At 35.5% G+C, this 19,151-nt stretch overlaps 2 protein-coding genes and 1 long non-coding RNA gene across 5 annotated transcripts; 1 reads left to right on the top strand and 2 right to left on the bottom strand.

Moving 5' to 3' along the window:
* Positions 1–1,326: 1,326 nt before the first annotated feature.
* LOC107729885 (protein S100-A1-like) lies at positions 1,327–7,029 on the bottom strand. Its single transcript, XM_016540612.1, has 3 exons — positions 6,965–7,029; positions 4,427–4,580; positions 1,327–2,277 (listed from the first exon to the last, which is right to left on the bottom strand). Exons 2-3 carry the CDS (start codon positions 4,577–4,579, stop codon positions 2,077–2,079), a joined length of 354 nt encoding a protein of 117 aa, XP_016396098.1. The 5' UTR covers position 4,580; positions 6,965–7,029; the 3' UTR covers positions 1,327–2,076.
* A 3,715-nt stretch (positions 7,030–10,744) lies between these two features.
* On the bottom strand, positions 10,745–17,432 carry LOC107729878 (protein S100-A16-like). Of its 3 annotated transcripts, none has more exons than XM_016540603.1 (3): positions 17,297–17,432; positions 11,921–12,053; positions 10,745–11,236 (listed from the first exon to the last, which is right to left on the bottom strand). In XM_016540603.1, the coding sequence occupies exons 2-3, from the start codon at positions 12,038–12,040 to the stop codon at positions 10,847–10,849; spliced, it is 510 nt and encodes a 169-aa protein (XP_016396089.1). In that variant the 5' UTR covers positions 12,041–12,053; positions 17,297–17,432; the 3' UTR covers positions 10,745–10,846. The 3 variants fall into 3 exon arrangements, with proteins under 3 accessions (XP_016396089.1, XP_016396087.1, XP_016396088.1); XM_016540601.1 differs by lacking the exon at positions 17,297–17,432 and adding an exon at positions 17,082–17,205; XM_016540602.1 differs by lacking the exon at positions 17,297–17,432 and adding an exon at positions 16,239–16,320.
* Positions 17,419–19,123, top strand: LOC107729881 (uncharacterized). Its single transcript, XR_001638630.1, has 3 exons — positions 17,419–17,655; positions 18,570–18,682; positions 18,803–19,123. It is a non-coding gene; the product is annotated as an uncharacterized LOC107729881 (long non-coding RNA).
* The last annotated feature ends 28 nt before the right edge of the window (positions 19,124–19,151 follow it).

Below are 19,151 nucleotides of genomic sequence, written 5' to 3'. Positions count from 1 at the left end.
ACAGGTTTGTGGCAGCCTTTCTGCTGATGATTTCATGGGCAGGTTTGTGTCATTTACATCTCAGTGAATGACATGAGGTTATGTAGTGTAAACTTTGTCATAATGTGTTCCTGTAGCACCCTATGTCTGATCCAATGCTTTAAATATTTTTTTGGCTGGAGCATAATGAATACAGCAACATGTGATCAGCTGCTATGTAACACGAACCAGTAAATGCTTATATCACTGAAATTAAAGATACCATTCATAATTGATTCAACATGACTGTCTGGACTGAAGTAATTAGCTCTGAGCTGAACACAAATGTGCTTCTGGAAATATGAATGCAGGATCAGCAGACATTTTAATGCTGTTTCTATTTTGTGGCTGCTTATTGTTTCTCCTTTACAGGCCTGGGTAAACATGGCTAGTAGTAGATCAGGTCAAACAGGTTGAGCCGGAAATTAGCAACAAGTCCAGGATGTGCTCCAGCAAGCACCTTTGTAGTATTTACACACATGTATAGCGGGAATCCCCACTGTTGTGGATTTACAGTAATATGAGACACTTTAGTCAACCGTTAAAGTTTTGTCTACTGTTTTGTCTAAGTTTGTGCTTTGCTGGAACAGACAGAATTCTTGTTCAGAGCAGTGTTATTTTATTATAATTTATATAATGTACGATTATCGTTTTTGTTAATATTTCAAATTAGATTATGTTTATTTTATTTCAAGGAATTACATTTTTTATGGTTTTAGTTTTGGTTTTAACAATAATAACCCTGGTTCAGGTGCTTTCATACTTTTTGATTTTCTGTGTGAGAAAAATATTAACTGTGAAGACAACCAAAGATTAAATTAGTATTTCAAAAAATACAATTATGTTATATAACTGGCTTTTGTATTGTCATTGCACAAAACCAAATGTCAAAATAATTATCTTGGAAATATTTACTTTTTTTGTTAGATTGACTTATATATTTACTTTAAATATATGTTTTTAATATATTATATCATTTTAATATTTAAAGTGCATCAATATTCAAATAATCACAATTAAATAGATTACTCCAGAACATATTTTAGAAGCAGGATGATATAACATCATCAATCAAATTTGGTATATGTGAATGTAAAGAAAAATGCCTATTTAATATTTAATTAATATCTAAAAATCTAAAAAAAAAAAAAAAAACAATCCTTGGTGTAGTAAACTAAACTTTTTATACTAATCAGAGAGACAACTAATCATAACAGAAAACCATTTTTAAACATGATAAATGTTTAGTATGATAAAAAACAAATTGCATGTAGAATTACAAAAAAATGTCAGACAACGTATGGAGGTCAGTTGCAAGTTTATTATAATTAAGAAGATACATATTGATTATTAAATAAAAATAGGCAAAAAAATAGATGCACAGAAAGAGACAAACCAAGTTCACATCTTCAACACTGAATTATTATAGATTATGAAAGCTGTTCAGAATTTATGGTAACCATGAAGTAGACGTAATGTTGTCTGCTGTCAACAATAAAGGGTATTTATAATTACATCATCATGAAAGATATAAATATAAATACCTCAACATCTGTTTTCAAGTCACAGTTCAGAATGATTAACAATGAGCATTCATAACTGTCTATAACTCACCACTTTCTATCAATACAGGCTTTGACATTCATTTAGTAGCCACTTATTGCACTCAAAATACACTTTGCTGCTATATCTTCATCCAAAAACACTATATATAGCTGTATATAATGTCTGCGCTCATATGAAACAGATCCTGAAAGACTTTACTCAAGAACTTCCCATTAACTAGAAAAAAAAAATAGTTCAGCGTTAGACAAACCGGCTCCTGGCACTGAACTGATGAGTGTTTCTGTCAAACCCCCAAGTCTTTGCCTTCAGGGTTTGTCAGTCAAGCATATTAACAGCTTCGGTTGAATTATAAAAGCAGAGAAAAGTCCTCCAGGAACTAGGTTTGTCGGTCCTGCTAAAAGAAATGGATGAAACACACTCTCTTGTTCTCAACCATGCAACCTACTAATACTTTGCTCCGTTTTCTCTCTCTGTTCTGGTAGCATGCGCTCATTACTCTTTCTTTTCCTCTGTTGTGGCTGCATCGCCCTTGCTCTCGGGCTTTTTGGGTGCCGGGCTGTCCAGGAAGAAATCGTTGCAGGCCACGGTCAGCGCACCCATGAGGATGATGAACTCGGTGAAGTCCACCTCGCCGTCATTATTGGCATCCAGGTCGTTCATCACTCGTTCCACCGCGTCTTTATCTTGAGCGCTCTGCGTGAAGACAAAAATGAAAAGATGGGAGTTAAAACTGTGTATCAATATGTAATAAAATACACTTACACTCCATGAAGAACCTTAAACATCCATGGAACCTTTCTACTGCACTAAAGATTCTTCACAGAGGAAAATGGTTCTTTACAGTCTTAAAAATAAAGGTTCTTTATTAGGGCTGTAACGATTAACCGCGAGCCGGATGAAAATCGATTCAAATATGTGACGATTCAAATCGGTTGAGATGCTAAACAAATCGCGATTCATGTAGGTTTAGGAGTTTATATGAATGTATGTCTGAGGGGAACTTACTGTCTTTAGAAAAGTTTAGATGGAATCTATTCTTTTCATCTTGCCTCTCTATAATACATATTTAAAGTTCATACGCTGCTTTGTTTAGAGCGGAAACCAAGGAAACGCTTTAAGCGCCACCTGCTGGCAGAGAGTGAATCTGCGTCTCGTTCAGCTCGTCTGCTGTTTCTGTTTCATGCAGATATTTTTTATGTATAGTTTCACAAAACTGAAGTCAAACAATTCTGTTTTTGCTTCAAATTTCGAAATTATACAATTTAATTTAGATTAAAAACTGCTCATGTTGCATGTATGCAGCATCTTTGTTTGGATCATGATAATGAATCATCATAAAATGCAGTGGTTGCCTCTAATTTTAAATGGAAAGAGCACAGACAAAGCCTTAGTTTGTTGAAGAGATTTATTTTATTTGTGTTACTTATTTATTTGATTTGGGGCTTGTTTTAAAATTTCAATGTAGTTTTGTTATTTACATTAACATTATATTTAAATTTTGTCATTTTGCAGATGCTTTTGTCCAAAAACACTAACAAATGAGGACAATAGAAGCAATCAAAACCAACAAAAGAGCAATAATTTACAAGTGCTATATTAGTATATTATTATAGTGTTATATTTCAATTTTTGAAATATTTTCAAATATTTCAGCATTTTGTCCAAGCAATAATAAAAGGACACATTTAATTTATAATTTGTCTTAAATCTCATTTTGTTAAAAAATAATAATCGTGAATCGAATCGAATCGTGAGTTGAGTGAATCGTTACATCCCTATTCTTTATTGGTATGGTATCTATGGTTCCATGAAGAATCTTTAACATCCATGGAACCTTTCCATTCCACCAAAGGTTCTTTAGATTTTTTAAATGTTCTTCAGATGGTTCTTTTAAGAACTGTTCGCTGAAAGGTTCTTTGGGAAATCAAAAATGGTTCTTCTATGGCATTTTGGTAAAAACCTCCTTTTGGAACCTTAATTTTTAAAAGCGTACGGTTCATAGTGGAAAAGATCATTAAAATATCCTTCACACTAAGAAAAAAAGTTCTTTGAGGAACCCAAAAAGGTTCTTCCATGGCATTGCTGTGAAACCCCTCTTTTGGAACCTTTATTTTTAAGAATGTATGCATAAAAGTAAAGTCAATATGTCATTTTGAAAAGTGTGTAGCTTGAAGAACGCTGGGAATGTTAATGAAAGGGAATGTGTGTGTTCATGTCAGAAGAAAAAGCCAGAGGCTGGATCCACATAAAAGATATTTGCATGAGACATAATTACAGGGTCACTGAATCTGTAAACCCTTATCAAATGAGCATTTCTGTAGCTTACAGAACATGCAAATCTGAGCTTGCGTTACAGGTTGTGTCATATTTGTTTTTGCTGAAATGTATGTATGACAGATAGCATGTATTTAAATCTTTTTTTTGCAGAAGTTCAGAGGAATTTATGTGGAAAGATTTTAACAAAATGTGGGAGGGAATGTGAAAAAAAAATTATTAAATTTATGAAAAAATTATTTAATAAATCCATTATTAAATTTACATAATTGATTTTATCAAGTCATTTTTATTTATTTATTTACTATTTACTTTCTTAATGCATGTTCCTGGTCTTATTGTTTACAATGTGCTTATTAATCCAAATAAAACATGTTTGTCTTTATAATTTTTGGCTGACATTACAAATCCTTATTTTTTTTAATCCCTCCCTTCCAAACTTCGCATTGTCCAATCAACTCCCGATGAATAGGATCAAGCCCCACCCTCTTTTTTAATTTAATATCTTCTTTGTGAAACCAAAAGAGGTTGCAAAAATTTTGTCATTTTGCATATGCTTTCTTCTCACCCCAAGATAATTTCCCAGCTCCTCCGTCAGAAGTTCCCTTAGTTCTCCTCGGCTGAGCGTGTATTTATCTCCTTCCTTCCCGGAATACTTATGAAAGGTCTTGATGAGCATCTGCATGGCGCTTTCCAAGTTGGAGCTTGGCTCTTTGGACATGCTGTAAGGTGGTTAAAAAGGTCAAAGGTTAGATACAACAACATGGCGCGCCCCTCGCTAGACCCTGCTGCATGTATGGTCACATGACTAGCATGGGCGGAGCTTTGGCTCAATTAATTCTGGCACAAAACACATGTTTTGGACTATGGGTGAAAACAAAATGTGAAATGTTCTCTCAAGCATTTGTTTGAGATAATATCCTTACTATTTGAGGGGTTTATTTGATTTAGAGGAAAATTCTGATTAGGGGTTTGTCACTCAAAAAGCAACATTCTTACATGTCACACTTTGAGCGTGGCATCTTGGATCTTCTCTCTCCGGGTTCAGCGAGCTACTGCGCATGTAGAAACAGACACAGTCATTGATGAGGCACAACAGAAGATGAGAAAGACTGGAGCATGAACAGAATTTGGCCATGAAAAGAAGCATTGATGGAAGGCTGAATGATTTGCCTCAGTGTTTTTATGACTTAACCAACTTAACATAGTTCAAAAGTTACACAAAGAGGTAACGTTAAACCAATAAGTATTGTGATACAGCAGGTTTGGCACTTTATGAGAGACATTTAGATGGAATTATAAACTGTCATTCTCACCCAATGTGTGATTATATAAACTGTTAGCGTTACACAACTCTGTGTTTTCTTCGAACGCTCATTAGTTGTATGTGAACGCTTCTCTGCTCACATCTAAATCATCTGTTGCTCATGTAACAGGGGCCGCGTCTCTCAAATGGAAACCGCAAGTGAAACATAAAACTGTCAAAATGCAGATAAAACTATGGGCAAGTTCCCAAGGGAACCTTCGTCCAAGTAATCCGAGGCTCTCATGAAGACACACACACACAATACACACCTGAAATTATCCTAAAGCAACTCCATTAGTTAATTTTGAGGATAGAGGCCAAAGTTTAGAGTCCTGTAGACTGTATAATCATGAATATTGCAAAATGAAGCAAAAAGAAAAACAGCTGGAGGATAAGACAGTATTAATCAATTACGGGAAATACTCCTTTAATCGATTATAAATTTAAAAGTAATGAAATAAGATCAATTAAATAGTACAATTCATGTTTGTTGCCCTTTTCCCTACTTTTCTGTACTATAATTAGCAACATAATTGAATTGCAACTTTGGACAGGATTACTCTAATGAGGCCTCCGTGCTCAGCTCTTTATTTGAAGTACTACACCATCTAATTTAACTAATTAGTTAACCTAAGAGAGTGCCTAATTAGGAAGCTCAAATGGTGACATGCGGATTTGGAACAAAAAAACGGTGAATTACAGCTCTCAGGTACTAAAACCAAAAACCATTGTTCATGAAATGGACACTAACTAGAAAGGTCAGAATGGTTTAATGTCCCACAAAGGCATTAAAAAAGTTCAACTGGAAGCATTTTAGGACAAAGCAGCAATAAGGAAGAACAGCAATAAACTATTTAAATGCAAGACAATTTGAAAAATTAAGATGAAAGGTGAAATTATGGCACATTTCTTGTAGGGCATAAGAAAACAGAAGCACAATCTCATTAGCAGTATCGGAACGGTATAGAATGGACACTGTGACGCGATGGCAACTAAGATGAGAATGGAAATGTAACACCAAGTGACCCAGTGACACTAAGGAAACTGACCGTTCTTTGACATGTAAAGAAGAAGAGATTAATTTATTTACATAAAAACAAACTCTTTCAAATCTAAATCGAACTCATTCAATAATACAGACCCAAAAAATACATTTACATTAATGAAAATCAAAGACAAAACCATATATTCAGGACAGGCGTGTAGTTCGGTGAATACAGGTAAAGTTGGACACTTCAGTGCTTGAATTTTCTGTATAGAGTAGTAGAGATGTTCAGAGATGTTTATTCAAATGATATCTAAATTATATTCTAAACCATTTGGATTGTATTTTTATATGGCTATATTTTAAAATAAAAGTTTTTTCACTTTACCTGTATTCAGCTTGGTCCTAGTCCAAGACTACTCCTAGTAATATATATATATATATATATATGTGTGTGTGTGTGTGTGTTTGTGTGTATATGTATATTATCACAATGGCAAAACCTGTCCCAATTTATCTTAATTCACCCTATATGTATATGTGAAGGTTTAAAAGTCTGTGTGAAATATAAATAATATACATATGTTTCAATTTGACTTAATTTAACTTTGAAGGCTATACACATTCATATAGGTTATATCCATATCCCATGAGAACTTCACACAAAAGTAATGGTAGCACTGACCTATGGACAGATATTCGAATAAAGACTACCAAAAAAGTTATCAGTAGATAATCCAATCCAGAAGAGCATTCATTAGCTTTCTGCTTGGAGAGAAAGGAGTCCTTTCTCTCGTCTGAGTTGTCTGTCTTACCTGAATGCCTACGGAGAGCTTCCTTTGTCTGTAATGAAGCACAGGAGATAGTGATAGACAGCCGGAGAGCTGAGGAACAGATGAGGAGAGAGAGAGAACCTCTGGGGTTTAAATATCACTCACCCGGCCCCCTCCTTTCTCAAGAGCATCTCCCGCATCTTCAGTTTCGGCACCCCTCCCGTACTCTCCTCCTTTAGTTCACCTGCCAATATAAGGGCCATTTGACCCCGTCATGCCAGTTGACTCTACACAAGAAGACTCTACAGGCCAGTGGAGTTTGCATTACAGTCCTTTATTGTTGAGTAGATGGAGATGGTCAATCGTACAGCATAGAAAATGAAGGCTGTGTATGTGGTCAGTTGGTTACATTGAGCTATGTGCACTTAATGAAATGCTCGTGCATTCGTTTAAAAGACAGAAGAGGTTTTATGTTACCTAAGAAGAGCTGTTAACTACTGCTTTTTGGCTTAACATCAAGCATCAAGTCAACAGCAACATGTTCATGCTAGTGGCTTTTCTAATAGACATCAATACCATTTTCCACATGTGGTCAACTCAAAACATGAATGTTAGCCAAACTTAATAAGATGTGATGACACTATAATGCTAATGTAGTGAGGCCTAGCAATCACCTCCCAAGGTAGAGCTGCTAACTACTTCCATTTTTGACTGACAAAACTTAATTAACATCAAGTTTGAAAGTCAATGCTTGTCGAATATATATCAAAACAACAGTATACAAACAACATGTGGTCAAAGAATGTTAGCCAAACGTCATGATGTTTGATGATGCTATAATGCTAATATAGTGGGGTCTAGTAACACCAGACACGGCTCTTGTGGAGTCAGACACACCAAAGTAAACAGAGGTTTTAGATGGCCAGGATATACATGACAGCATGAGCTAAACGAGAGCTCATTAGCATGATCTAAATGAGCGCTTTTTAGGCAGCGTAGGATTTCACACTGATGTAGGCAATATATATCTGTATAATGCATAATGTAGCATGTATAATGTATTATGTAAGCTGCTAGATAATGGCTTAATGGTGAAAGTACCTGTGCATTTGTCTCTTCTTCTTGTGTGTTATGGCTTTCATAGACATTTCATGACAAACAAGAACAAGTTACATATTTACCGTAGCTGCTATATCAAAATTCATTGAATCATTGATAATTAGTAAAAAATTCAAGAACATTAAGGTAAGGTTACTCAACAGACTTTTGTTACAGGGTTTTCTAGCACAAATCATATGCAACAGTCAATACATGATGGAATATTATATTGATGTTAGTAATATATTTCCAGCTAGTTTGAATCAGAATGCATTCAAATCTATCCATCCATCCATCCATCCATCCATGCATTAAAGAAATGCTAACATGCACTAGTTGTGACCAAATGTGTTTAAAAGAACAAGATATAAGTGAAACCGGTCAGTCCTGTTGTAAATATGGTCTTTAAGAGACTTAAAATTTAACAAAGCTATTAAAACACTCCACACACTTACGAGATCCAAACATTACAAAAAGAACAAACAAAATACACCTAAATATATGCAGGCAAATATAGTTAAGTTTAAGGGAATGAATGCCTATGTGAATGTAAAGGTCTTTGGGGCCTAACTGCCTTATAGTGAACTGATACTTTGGGATGACTTGGGGCTCCTGCGGGGCCACAAGGGTTCCCTGGTGTGGATTCCGTCCCAAAGGCATTTAATTATTGAGCGTCAGCTATCATAAGCACGCTAAGCATCTGATATTCCAGCTCTTGAGACAAAGCACTAAGATGGACAGCATGTGAAAGTCTAAAAGAAAGACCAGCTAATGGAGGGTGTCGGAGAGAGTTAGATCCAAGTACACAAGCCAGAAAGCATGCCATAAAACTGCATTATTCAAAAGCAAATTTGTTTATTCTCATGCAAACAAGGCCCAGAAATGTGAACAACAAAGTATGTGGACTGCATAGTGTTCCCATGTGCGCCACAAATGCAAGTCCCACATTTAAATGGTGATGCAGTATGTTAATTTCCTGCAGATTGGCATTTCATCAAACAAAAGAGAGGTGAAAATTTTGCTCTTTTTATGCTTCTGCAACACTGGAAAATACATAGTACATTTACGACTAGCACCAGAGTCTACTAAGTAACCCTGTCCTTAGAAGGTGGCACAAACAAAAAGTAAACATAATGGACACTTAAAAATGATGTCTTTTTCAACATTTATGCTATAAAAAAACGGTGTCTGTTCTTCATTCATGGATGATTTGTAGAGATATTGGAGGGGACACAGTGGTTGCAGTACCCTTACAACAAATCTGGCTCAAACAAAAGGACATAGTGATTAGTTATTGCACCTCTTTGGCCATTTGTCACATTTGCGGCTATTGCCAATTTCTATACACTATTAGTACATAATAAATCACAGGCATGAATTGATGTGCATACAAACAGAAATTAGTATTACAGTTTTTTTACAATTGCTAGGACCCATTTCTCAGTAGGTCACTTTTTCTTCACATTGTAAATGACAGCAGTCTATGTGGACTAAACTGCAGATCATTTTCCATTGCTTTGGCACAAAATGCATTTAATGACTAAACATATCTCATATTACATTAACTATTTTCTCACGCAAACACAACCACCACCAAAATTAAATGTACCTAAAGGTCAATTTGCACATTTACATACTTTTTTTCAAAACTTTTGAACTTGAGTTCAAAACTTGACATAATACAAAACAGAAAGACAGCAATTTGCTACACTTCTACAGTAATATTATATTTAAATATATTCTAAATATATTAGATACTATCAAAACAATAAGGTAGCCTAGCTAAACACCTAAACAGGTGTTAGTCTTTAATTTTATTCATCTACAAAACTTGTAATTTTATATTGTAATGTTAACATGGACCATGTAATAGCCTACTGCAGTGAATTCTAAACAGTAAAAAGGTGTCATTCTTGTTTGTAAAGTAATTTTACATAGGAAAACAGAAAAAATGCTACATCTCTTGTTGGTGTTGGTTTCTAGGTCGTTATTTTATGAGTGACAAAAGGGCTTTTCACACTGCGATTAACCTCGGGTTAACGTCGTTTTAAATCGCGTTTTTACCCCTGGGTAATGGTACATTTCACACTTGTAATATATGAGGGTTTGCGCTACTTTTAACCTGGTGTTATAAACCGCTAGCACTATGTGGCAAACGTGTACCGTGTGAAACGAAACTGTGTTAGCGATCGCGTAGTGCCTCGTATTCTTGTGCTTTGGAAACGACGTGCGTTACATGTCGTTTCAACGTTTGAGGGGGAAATTGTCAAATGGTGACGGAAAACCCGTAAATTGGAGTGAAGAAGAGACTGTTTTATTTTTACTTTTATAGTCCACTGAAAAGTCCATTCAGAAAATGTAGTCTGCAAATACGAGGATGCCTAATGCTAGAGCCGTTGTGTAAACAGGTCGCGTTCTGTGTTCATTCATTCATTCAATGACACCGCAAATAAGAACGCTTACAGAATGATTCAGGGTTAACTATTTCAAGTGTGAAAAGCCCTAAAGGGTGTTTGTTGGGCGACAACCTTAACTGGTGTAATTATATTAAGTGTTTTGGTGTTTTTAGTGCATTTTGGAGGTGCCAAGCTGAAAGCTGGTAAGGAGAACAGTGTGAAGAGTTTTGAAAAGTATTGAGAAATGTGTCCTAGCCATTGTAAAAAAGAAAACTGTAATGAGAGGGTTATGGCTCTTTGCAGTAAAAAAAAATTGTAGTGTATTGGCCAGGTTTCATATATATGTATTAAAATATCACAATAATGAAAATGATGAACAAAACAAACACAGAAGCATTTGAGATGCGACAATCTCCACTTCCTCGAGCTCCTACGATGCTTCCTCTGTTTTATTCTTCTCTTCAGCTTTATTCTCTTCAACTTTCGCCCCTTCCTGTTCCACATCTGTTTTTTTCTCTTCCTCTGGCTTCTGCTCTTCGGCCGCTGCCTCCTCGGTCACTGGCTCGTCTTCTTTCTCCACCTCCTTTGCCGCCTGTGGCTCTGCCTTCGGCGGCTCTGCCTGTGCATTGGCTGCCGGCTCAGCCTGCGTCTCCTGGGTTGAACTCTCTGGTTGTGTTTCTTTTTCCAAAGAACGCTGTTCGCTGACAGCCTGTGCCAGAAAGCCAATCAGATTCATATACTCCTGGAAGCTGACCTTCCCATCCTGGTTGTTGTCAAGCTGTTGACGCATGTTTTTTACTGCCTCATTGTCCTCTGAGCCCTAAACACAAAGTTCCTCACATGTTAATCTCTAATGAAACAAGTTTGAGGCTTGTATTGATTGTCATTTCACACTGAAATGGAATAAACCGCTCATGGTGATACAATGTCCAATATAAACTAGATTCTAATACAACTTCCTGAAATGAAAGTACCGGTAAGTGGTTTTTGCTCATGAATAACCTGCCATCACAATGTCGAGGTGTTTTTACGTGGTTTTTACCATGTTGTCCGCTATGATTCAGCTGTTTAAATATGTAAATCTATAGCAAGTTTACAGACCCGGTTATGGTCTGCCAGGCAAAATTATTGTTTTGAACATTAATAACGCACTTCTCCACAAGAAACTGCACGATTTGAGTTATCATTCATGTCAGCAGCCCAAACAGTGTGAGATGAATGAGCAACACTAAAAGTTTTCCTCTGTAATTTAATGTGGCACCGGAGCAAATAACACAGCAGCATTCTTCATGCTAAATGACTATTTGGACACAAGTTTGTGGTTTCTGCTCAGCTCATCAAAGTCCAGATAATAAGGAACTACTCGAAAAAGAAATAGACCAGGGCCAACCTGTAGCCATGGAAAAAACGAGTGTACTGAAAGATCTTTGACGAATATGGTAACTGAATGATGAATGAATACCAAACAAAGTGTTGCTAGATTTAACAAAACGCAGCTTCTAACCGTCAGAATGTTTTTTAGCTGGCCCTTCACGAGGCTCTGGAACTCCTTCCCTCCGAGGTTTTCCTTGCCCTTGGATGACTTCAGGAACACACTCACCACGGTTTTAATTGCTGCCTCCATCTTTGCTTTCGCTCTACAAGAAGATGAAAAAAGAGAAACATTTGCTATACAACTGACATTTGGGTTGCACGGATATTAAAATTACAGCTGATGGATGATAAATGACCAATATTAAAATTTTGTTGAAATAAATTATAGATAAAACACTAAAAACTAACAATCATTTTAAAGGCTACAAGTAAATGAAGGCATCACAACATTATAATGCACATCATGGAAAATGGGAAATATTATATTTTCTCAAATTTACACTAGTGTTCAAAATGTTATGTCAGTAGGATTTTTATTGTTTTTGAAAGAAATCTCTTATGCTCACCAAGGCAGCAGTTATTTTATCAAAATACTGCAAATATAATTAGAATTCAAAATATATTTATTTATTTTACTATATTTTAAAATTAATTTATTCTTGTGATGGCAAGGCTTATTTTTTTAGCAGTCATTACTCCAGTCTTCAGTGTCACACGATCATTTATAAATCATAATAATATGCTGGTTTGGTGCTCACGAAACATTATAAATGTCCTTGGCTAATACTTTTATTCATTGCTGAATGAAAGTATGCATTTCTTTTAAAAATAAAATCTTACTGACCCAGAACTTTTAAATGGTAGTGTACAATTACAGTTCTTAAAATATTTGTTTTTATAGAGTAAAGGTAAATGAGCTTTGATAATAGTTCATTGTAAAAAAAATGACCGTGAATTTAACAGTAAAAGACTAAAAATGCTACGGTTAAAAACCCGTTAAATGGTTAACGGTAAGTTCCCCCACTATATATGATGAAAACTGTATTGGATATTACATGTAGCTAATTTTACGGTAGTATACAGTTTTTGGAAGTGAAAAAGAACGTATAATTTGCAGTGAATAACCGTAAACTGAGATTCCCAGTTCCCTGCATTACATTTCAAATTTGATGTTTTTTTTGTTGAAATAACTATGTTTCTTCATAGTTTTTTCTTATCACTTTTGTAGGGTTGTATGTTACATCTAATGTTGTTAAATTAATGTTTATTGCATTATTTCAGTTTCATGTGTGTTACCGTGATGGTGTTTGGTGTTTGTGTGAATGACACTGTGCACCTTCTATGTATGTTATTATTTAAAAGCTACTTGTGATGGGCTTTGGTTCATCATGTGACTTCCTCATCACCACCTGCATTTGGTGGTTATCAGTGTATTACAAAGGTACAAAACAGATTTCATTACTTCAATAGATTGGTATATTAACATTATATCAGTTAATGAAATTATGGTATTTAAATGTAAATTTAAGTTAAAACCGTAAAACCTCAAATGTTGCTACCGTATTTTTTATGGTAAAATTCTGGCAATCACAACTGCCGCTTTTTTTACCGTAAATTTACAGAATTTTTTTTACAGTGTAATCTAAATGACAATCAGTCAATCAATGCATAAATAAATGCATGAATAAATAAATCCCTTTCATTTGGTTTTTCATTTGCCAGGCGAAAATCAAAAGTCTGATTTAAGTTTAATACTTTAAACAAACCCTAACCCTAAGTTGAAGTGGGATCATTAGAGGCTTGGTGACATTTCCTCATAAAGGGTAGGCCCAACACTCTACTGAGTCCATTTACTAAGTGTACAGTACCTGAAAGTCTACTAGGGTGTGGAGAATGGAAATCTTGGGGGTTAGAACTGACAGTCAATTGCAGATAAGGGAAGAGAGAAGAAAGAGGCAAGTCGCCAGTGGCTGTCCTGATCTTTGATAGGTCATCTGATCTACTGATGACCAAACCACACAGCGGCTTCATGTTTCTCAAGGGATTACCAACAGCTCAAACATCCCTTCTTTCCTCACTCACTCTTTTTTTAGTTCTGTAGTTTGTCCCTCTTGCTCTTCACACCTCTTTCAATGTAAAGAATTCAGTCCTGCTTTCCCCTTTCTTTCTTGACCAGCATTGCTTCTCCTTTGTCACGTATAAAATTTCACCAATGCAGGCACACGTTCACTCTCTCTTGCATTCCACTACAAATTTTTACTGATTGGCCAAAGTTTCGAAGGAAATGCCAATAGCCAATCGCCGTGCCTCATTAATGAATGGCATTACTCAGATTTTTTGATGAGGTGCGAAAGGTCATCACTCAGCTATGTTCGGCATGAAGATGCGGCGATTAGATTTTGAAAAAAAAAAAAGGATAATTTCCGAAAACACAGCGGCAACAATAAGACATCAGTAGCAGTGTTTTTATTGATAACTAAAACTATTAAAAATCTATTTTTCAAATGAAGCTGAAATATAATAAAATATAAATATTTTGATAAACATTTAAAAAAATTTAAAAAAAATTTATTGACAACTAACTGAAATAAATATAAGCAGTAATATTACTAAAAAACAATATAGAAATGTATTTTTTTAAAACTTTAAAGAAAATTGAAATGAAAACAGTAAATATAAAAATAAATATTTAAAAAAAGCTAATTACAATCATTAATAAATACTATATTAATAAATATTTGATATAAAAAAAAACTTTAAAAACTGAAGAATTAGAATTGTTGCCTTAGCAACTAAATTAAATAAATAAGCTTAGGTTAAGGTAGTAAAATGACTAAAACTGAAATTAAATTACAGCCATATAAAAATTTTAAAAATGATTGATACTAAAACTTCAAATACAATTACACTGAAAATGAAAATATAAAAATGAAACCTAATTAAATATCATTCTAAATACTACATTAATAAATATTTGCTGAAAAATCATAAATGTTGCCTTGGCAACTAACTAAAATAAATAAGTTTAAGTCAAATTAAAATATTTCTATAAATAAAACTACAAAATGTTTATTAAAACTGAAAATATAAAAAATAAAAGCTAATTCTAAATATTAATAAATACTATAAAAAGTAGGTAGGTATTTACTACCTAAAAAAAAAAAGTCAAACATATAAAATGATCCGGTTATATAACAGCAGAATGGATTCAAGGAACCAGTGTTTTCTAGTGTGCATTCAGCAAAAGGTACATTTCATTGATAAAATCTTGAACAACAGACCCGAGTGTGTCAGAGTGACACAACTCTGAGGGTGTCATCCTTTGAATTCCAATCAATGCTCTTTACGCAAGTCATTCAAACTTAACCAGAAAGTTACGGCTTGCTTGTTAGATGAGGACTGGAACCTTATAATTTGCATAGCTGTACAAACAAAGACGTACAAAAAACAGTGACATCCAGCGGTCAGCAAAAAAGCCCGTTGAGCTGTTATTGCTGGTCAAAATCTGTGTAGGTGTGTTTGTCATCCGAGACTGTTTCTGATGCCGCCAAATTAGCTGACGTAAATACACAGAGTTTCCTCTTATCAGCAGTAATAACCACATTGACAGGTAGTAAGCAATTAAGAAACATGACCATTAGCCTAATTTAATGAGAGCGAGAAGGAGATACAGAGATGACGCAGTACGCATATTAAAGTTTCTGGTTTCATAGGGTGTTTGAAAGTGAGAAGGAGTCTTTTACACTATATACCGTCAGTGGAATGGTGCAGGAAATAGTTTTCTACTTCCTTGGCATGCAGACACCCAGCTAATGTTGTCACAATGCAGAAATAAGCTATATTATGCTTCCTATAGGCTGCCGAATATGAACGCTACATACTCGCACACCATCTTCATTCGGGTAAAACAATGACTATGTCTCAAAATCTAGCAGACTGCCTTTCTAGACTTCATTTTTGGGCATCAGAAATGAAGGGGGTTTTTGCAGCGATGCAAAAGTTTACTGCACCAGCACCTGTGTTCACAGAAAGTAACATCCTAACTGAAAGGGAACATCTAGGTAGGCGGCACAATAGGTATAGGTTTGAGACACAGCCCCTACTGTACAGTCCAGATACAGTCAGCCCTTATCCACAGTACAAACTATGTCTACATGCGCCCTAGATCAAAGGGCCGCTGCTCTATTGAAGTCAATGCTGTGCTGTTGTCACAAGTCTTACACACCTTGTCTCCACAATCATATTTCTAGTGACTATAGGCACCGTTCATTGATCCGGTTGACCCTTTCAACCCTGGGTCTCAACCCTATCCAGTGCCAGTCCTGAAGTCATATGAATTATGTAGGGCTTGCTACCCTAGACGGTCTCGAGCTTTAACCCAAAACTCCCTCAGACAGACAGCACGTGGATGGGTTAATAATAAGTAATGAAGAGGGATCTTTCATTACCTCAATGACTCTCCAAAACAGACATGACCTTGTGCTGTTCCTGGGCGAAATGAATAAATAAATCCATGCAAACAAACTCAAAAAAAAGAAAAGGGGACACAGACATATGGAGTTTAACAGCGTGCACTCTACCGTTTCTCTCCAATGCGCAAAAGAGATGGAAAGGTTTGCGTTTCCAAACTGGCGAACGTGATACGCGCGCGCTCTATCGCAGTAAAGACAATACCCGCCGCTCGCGTGCGCCATTAAAAATTCACACAGGAACAACTTTGCCAGTGCATAAAAACTCGTGGGGAACAATCACGAAGTAGTTCTTGTTTTCTTCACCCTGAAATCACGCTTGGATAAAACACCCTTTTTGTTAAACGCCTCTCTTTTCTGGCAAGTGTACTGACTTGGACTTGATTTGCTGTTGGCGCGACTCAAAATGTCATAATCTACAAGCATCTACACTTAATTTTACTACAATTATATTATGAATATAAAATAATAATAATAATAAACATTTAGCATTTGTATCCTAATATGTATGATTTTTTTTATTTATAGCCTATTTGTTTTTATATTTTAATTTTTTTAAATATTTAAAATAACGTCAACACAGTAATCTTAAAAGATTATATTCAATTTAATATACATTTAAAAAACGTAAACTTCACAATAATCATTGTGAAGTTTAAAAGATCATATTCAATTTGAGATAAGTTTAAAATGCCAATGCTATTCAACAGAAGCACCCACATAAGTTTTCCATCAACGACATTGTAATTGTTCCCGCTTGCACTCTTAATCAAACGTCGCCATTAACAACGCGTCAAACCACATTAGTAACGTTATATTTACCTGTATATAGTTCGGAATACTCATAAAAAAGACGTATTAACTGTGCGAAAACGAGAGATGTTTTCAGATTCATCTGGCTGAGGATGGTCGAAGGGTGTTCCTAAAACGTGGCGTTGACACTCAACGAAAACTCTTAACGTTACATGTTCAAAACTACAAAGTTTTGTGTTTAAATAGGCCTACAAGGTGAACGAAACGTATTTTAGAGCACTTACCCTAAAATGCGGACAGCACGGATTGACAGTTCGCAGTAGCTGCAGTTAAACCTCTTTTTTTCCCTGTCCCTTTTCTTTCCTACCTCAAAAGAAAAAAACTTGTCAGACTCGAACCGCTTCCGTGATTTTTTTTTCGTTAACGTTTTTTTTTTTTTGCCCGACTCTGACAAATGAAAGGGCGTGTACCTGGAGGAGGGGAACTAGGGGACGAACTTATTTGGCTACTTTAAACAAGACATTTGAGTTTTGGCATGATTAAAAATAAGACATTTCTAATGTTTTCTACTGCTGTAAAAACAACAGTATGACTTCTGGTAGTTTCACGACAGAAATCCCACTGGGAATCATGGCAGTGGACGGTGAGTTTTGTCTGGGGCTTTAGTGGGAAGTACGAAAACTTTAACCCTTACCTGCACAATGTTTGCACGAGTGTCAGAAATTAACCATGCCTTGGGCAAAATTGTTTTACCGGTTAAAATATTGTATATATTTTAAAGCATTACAGTCGTATAAAGTGATATATTAGTGCCTCTGAAACATAGTAGGTGGTTTCTAGCTGGTAGCTAAAAAATAAAATAAATTAACCCCCACACAGAGAGAGAGAGAGAGAGATAGAGGGAGGTTAGCTGGATACAATCTTCCATAATGGGAAAGAGATAGAGGCGACCAATTATTTCTTTAGTTTTCTAAAACTACACTGGTTGTGTATTGATATTGCTTTTGAATTTTTATTAATCAATTAAAGTGTGTGTCATAAAAATGACACTTTACATGTTTATGTATGGTTAGAAAATAAGTCTGAAAATGAATTCCGGGAGGCAAATAATAGCCCCTCATAAATTGAAAAAGTCAAATTCTGACACTGGTATGCACTAAACATGCAATATTGAGACAGTGCTTCATTTATTAATATTTTTAATGCCCCAGGAATTAATTTTAGTCAGAATTCTTGCTAACAGGAAGGCATTGTATTGCGATAAATATTCAGACAGCCTTTAACGGGCCCCAGGGGAGACATATAGGCTAATGAATCATATCCCAGTGCCCTCTTTACTATGATTATCTGTGTTTACAAGAGGCACCGCCTATGTTAAGTTATTTGTATTGACTGGCATCACTTTGTGTGGACTATGGTCATGCCTCACAGCTCTGATAATGCTTCAAAGTTCACCTATGACTTGTCTTCAATATATTTTTCTTAAATATTTATAAAAAAATATTAATATATTTTCTTAAAACCTTAAATATATTTTTGTTAAAAATGTTTTTGTAGGCACCCCACAGGAACTGTGACCGGTTCAGCAAGGTTGAAACTCTCAGACCCGCTGCCACCTCATCAAACCAGTATGATGGGTTTAAAATGAAAATCTCAATGCATCTTTTCAGGTGATTGAACATCGATAACCAATGTTCTTCAGGCAATTCAAAATTCTTCTGAATTTTTGTGTTCAGTTTCATATATTTGCACTTGCAAATAAGATCTAAATCTCCCTTATTATCCAAAAGAGACCAACTCCCTTCCCCCAAGCCACACCTGTAAGCAAGGCAACTGGTGGCACCTACTTCATATTGTGTGGGAGATTGAATATGTCAATAAGGATGTCTCGTAACTGACTGCTGTCTGGAGCTGAAATTGTTAATGTCTAAAACTAAGCCGCTGTGCAATCGGATAGTCTATGGCCTCAAGGTGGTGTTGGGTTACCATAAAATGATGCTATTAAATCAGATGCGTTATTTTGTCTACACAAAAGAATGGGAGAGATTGGGGAGAGTGTGCAGGAGTGGGGAGAGTGTGCAGAGACTCTTATACGACATGCTCAATAAAGAGGCAAGGCAAGATTACCTAGAGAATAAA

Source organism: Sinocyclocheilus rhinocerous, unplaced genomic scaffold (genome assembly GCF_001515625.1).
Source record: "Sinocyclocheilus rhinocerous isolate Xijiao unplaced genomic scaffold, SAMN03320098_v1.1 scaffold1269, whole genome shotgun sequence".
Classification (NCBI taxonomy): domain Eukaryota; kingdom Metazoa; phylum Chordata; class Actinopteri; order Cypriniformes; family Cyprinidae; genus Sinocyclocheilus; species Sinocyclocheilus rhinocerous.
The sequence above is the reverse complement of the archived record's forward strand: the minus strand, read 5'-3'. Positions and strand labels throughout refer to the sequence as shown.

Excerpts from the sequence above, each read along its gene's own strand:
- LOC107729885 (XM_016540612.1), bottom strand. The coding sequence starts at position 4,579 with ATGTCCAAAGAGCCAAGCTCCAACTTGGAAAGCGCCATGCAGATGCTC. Across the intron at positions 2,278-4,426 it reads AGCTGGGAAATTATCTTGGG|AGCGCTCAAGATAAAGACGC; the intron begins GTGAGAAGAAAG and ends GTCTTCACGCAG.
- LOC107729878 (XM_016540603.1), bottom strand. The coding sequence starts at position 12,040 with ATGGAGGCAGCAATTAAAACCGTGGTGAGTGTGTTCCTGAAGTCATCC. Across the intron at positions 11,237-11,920 it reads AGCTAAAAAACATTCTGACG|GGCTCAGAGGACAATGAGGC; the intron begins GTTAGAAGCTGC and ends CTTTGTGTTTAG.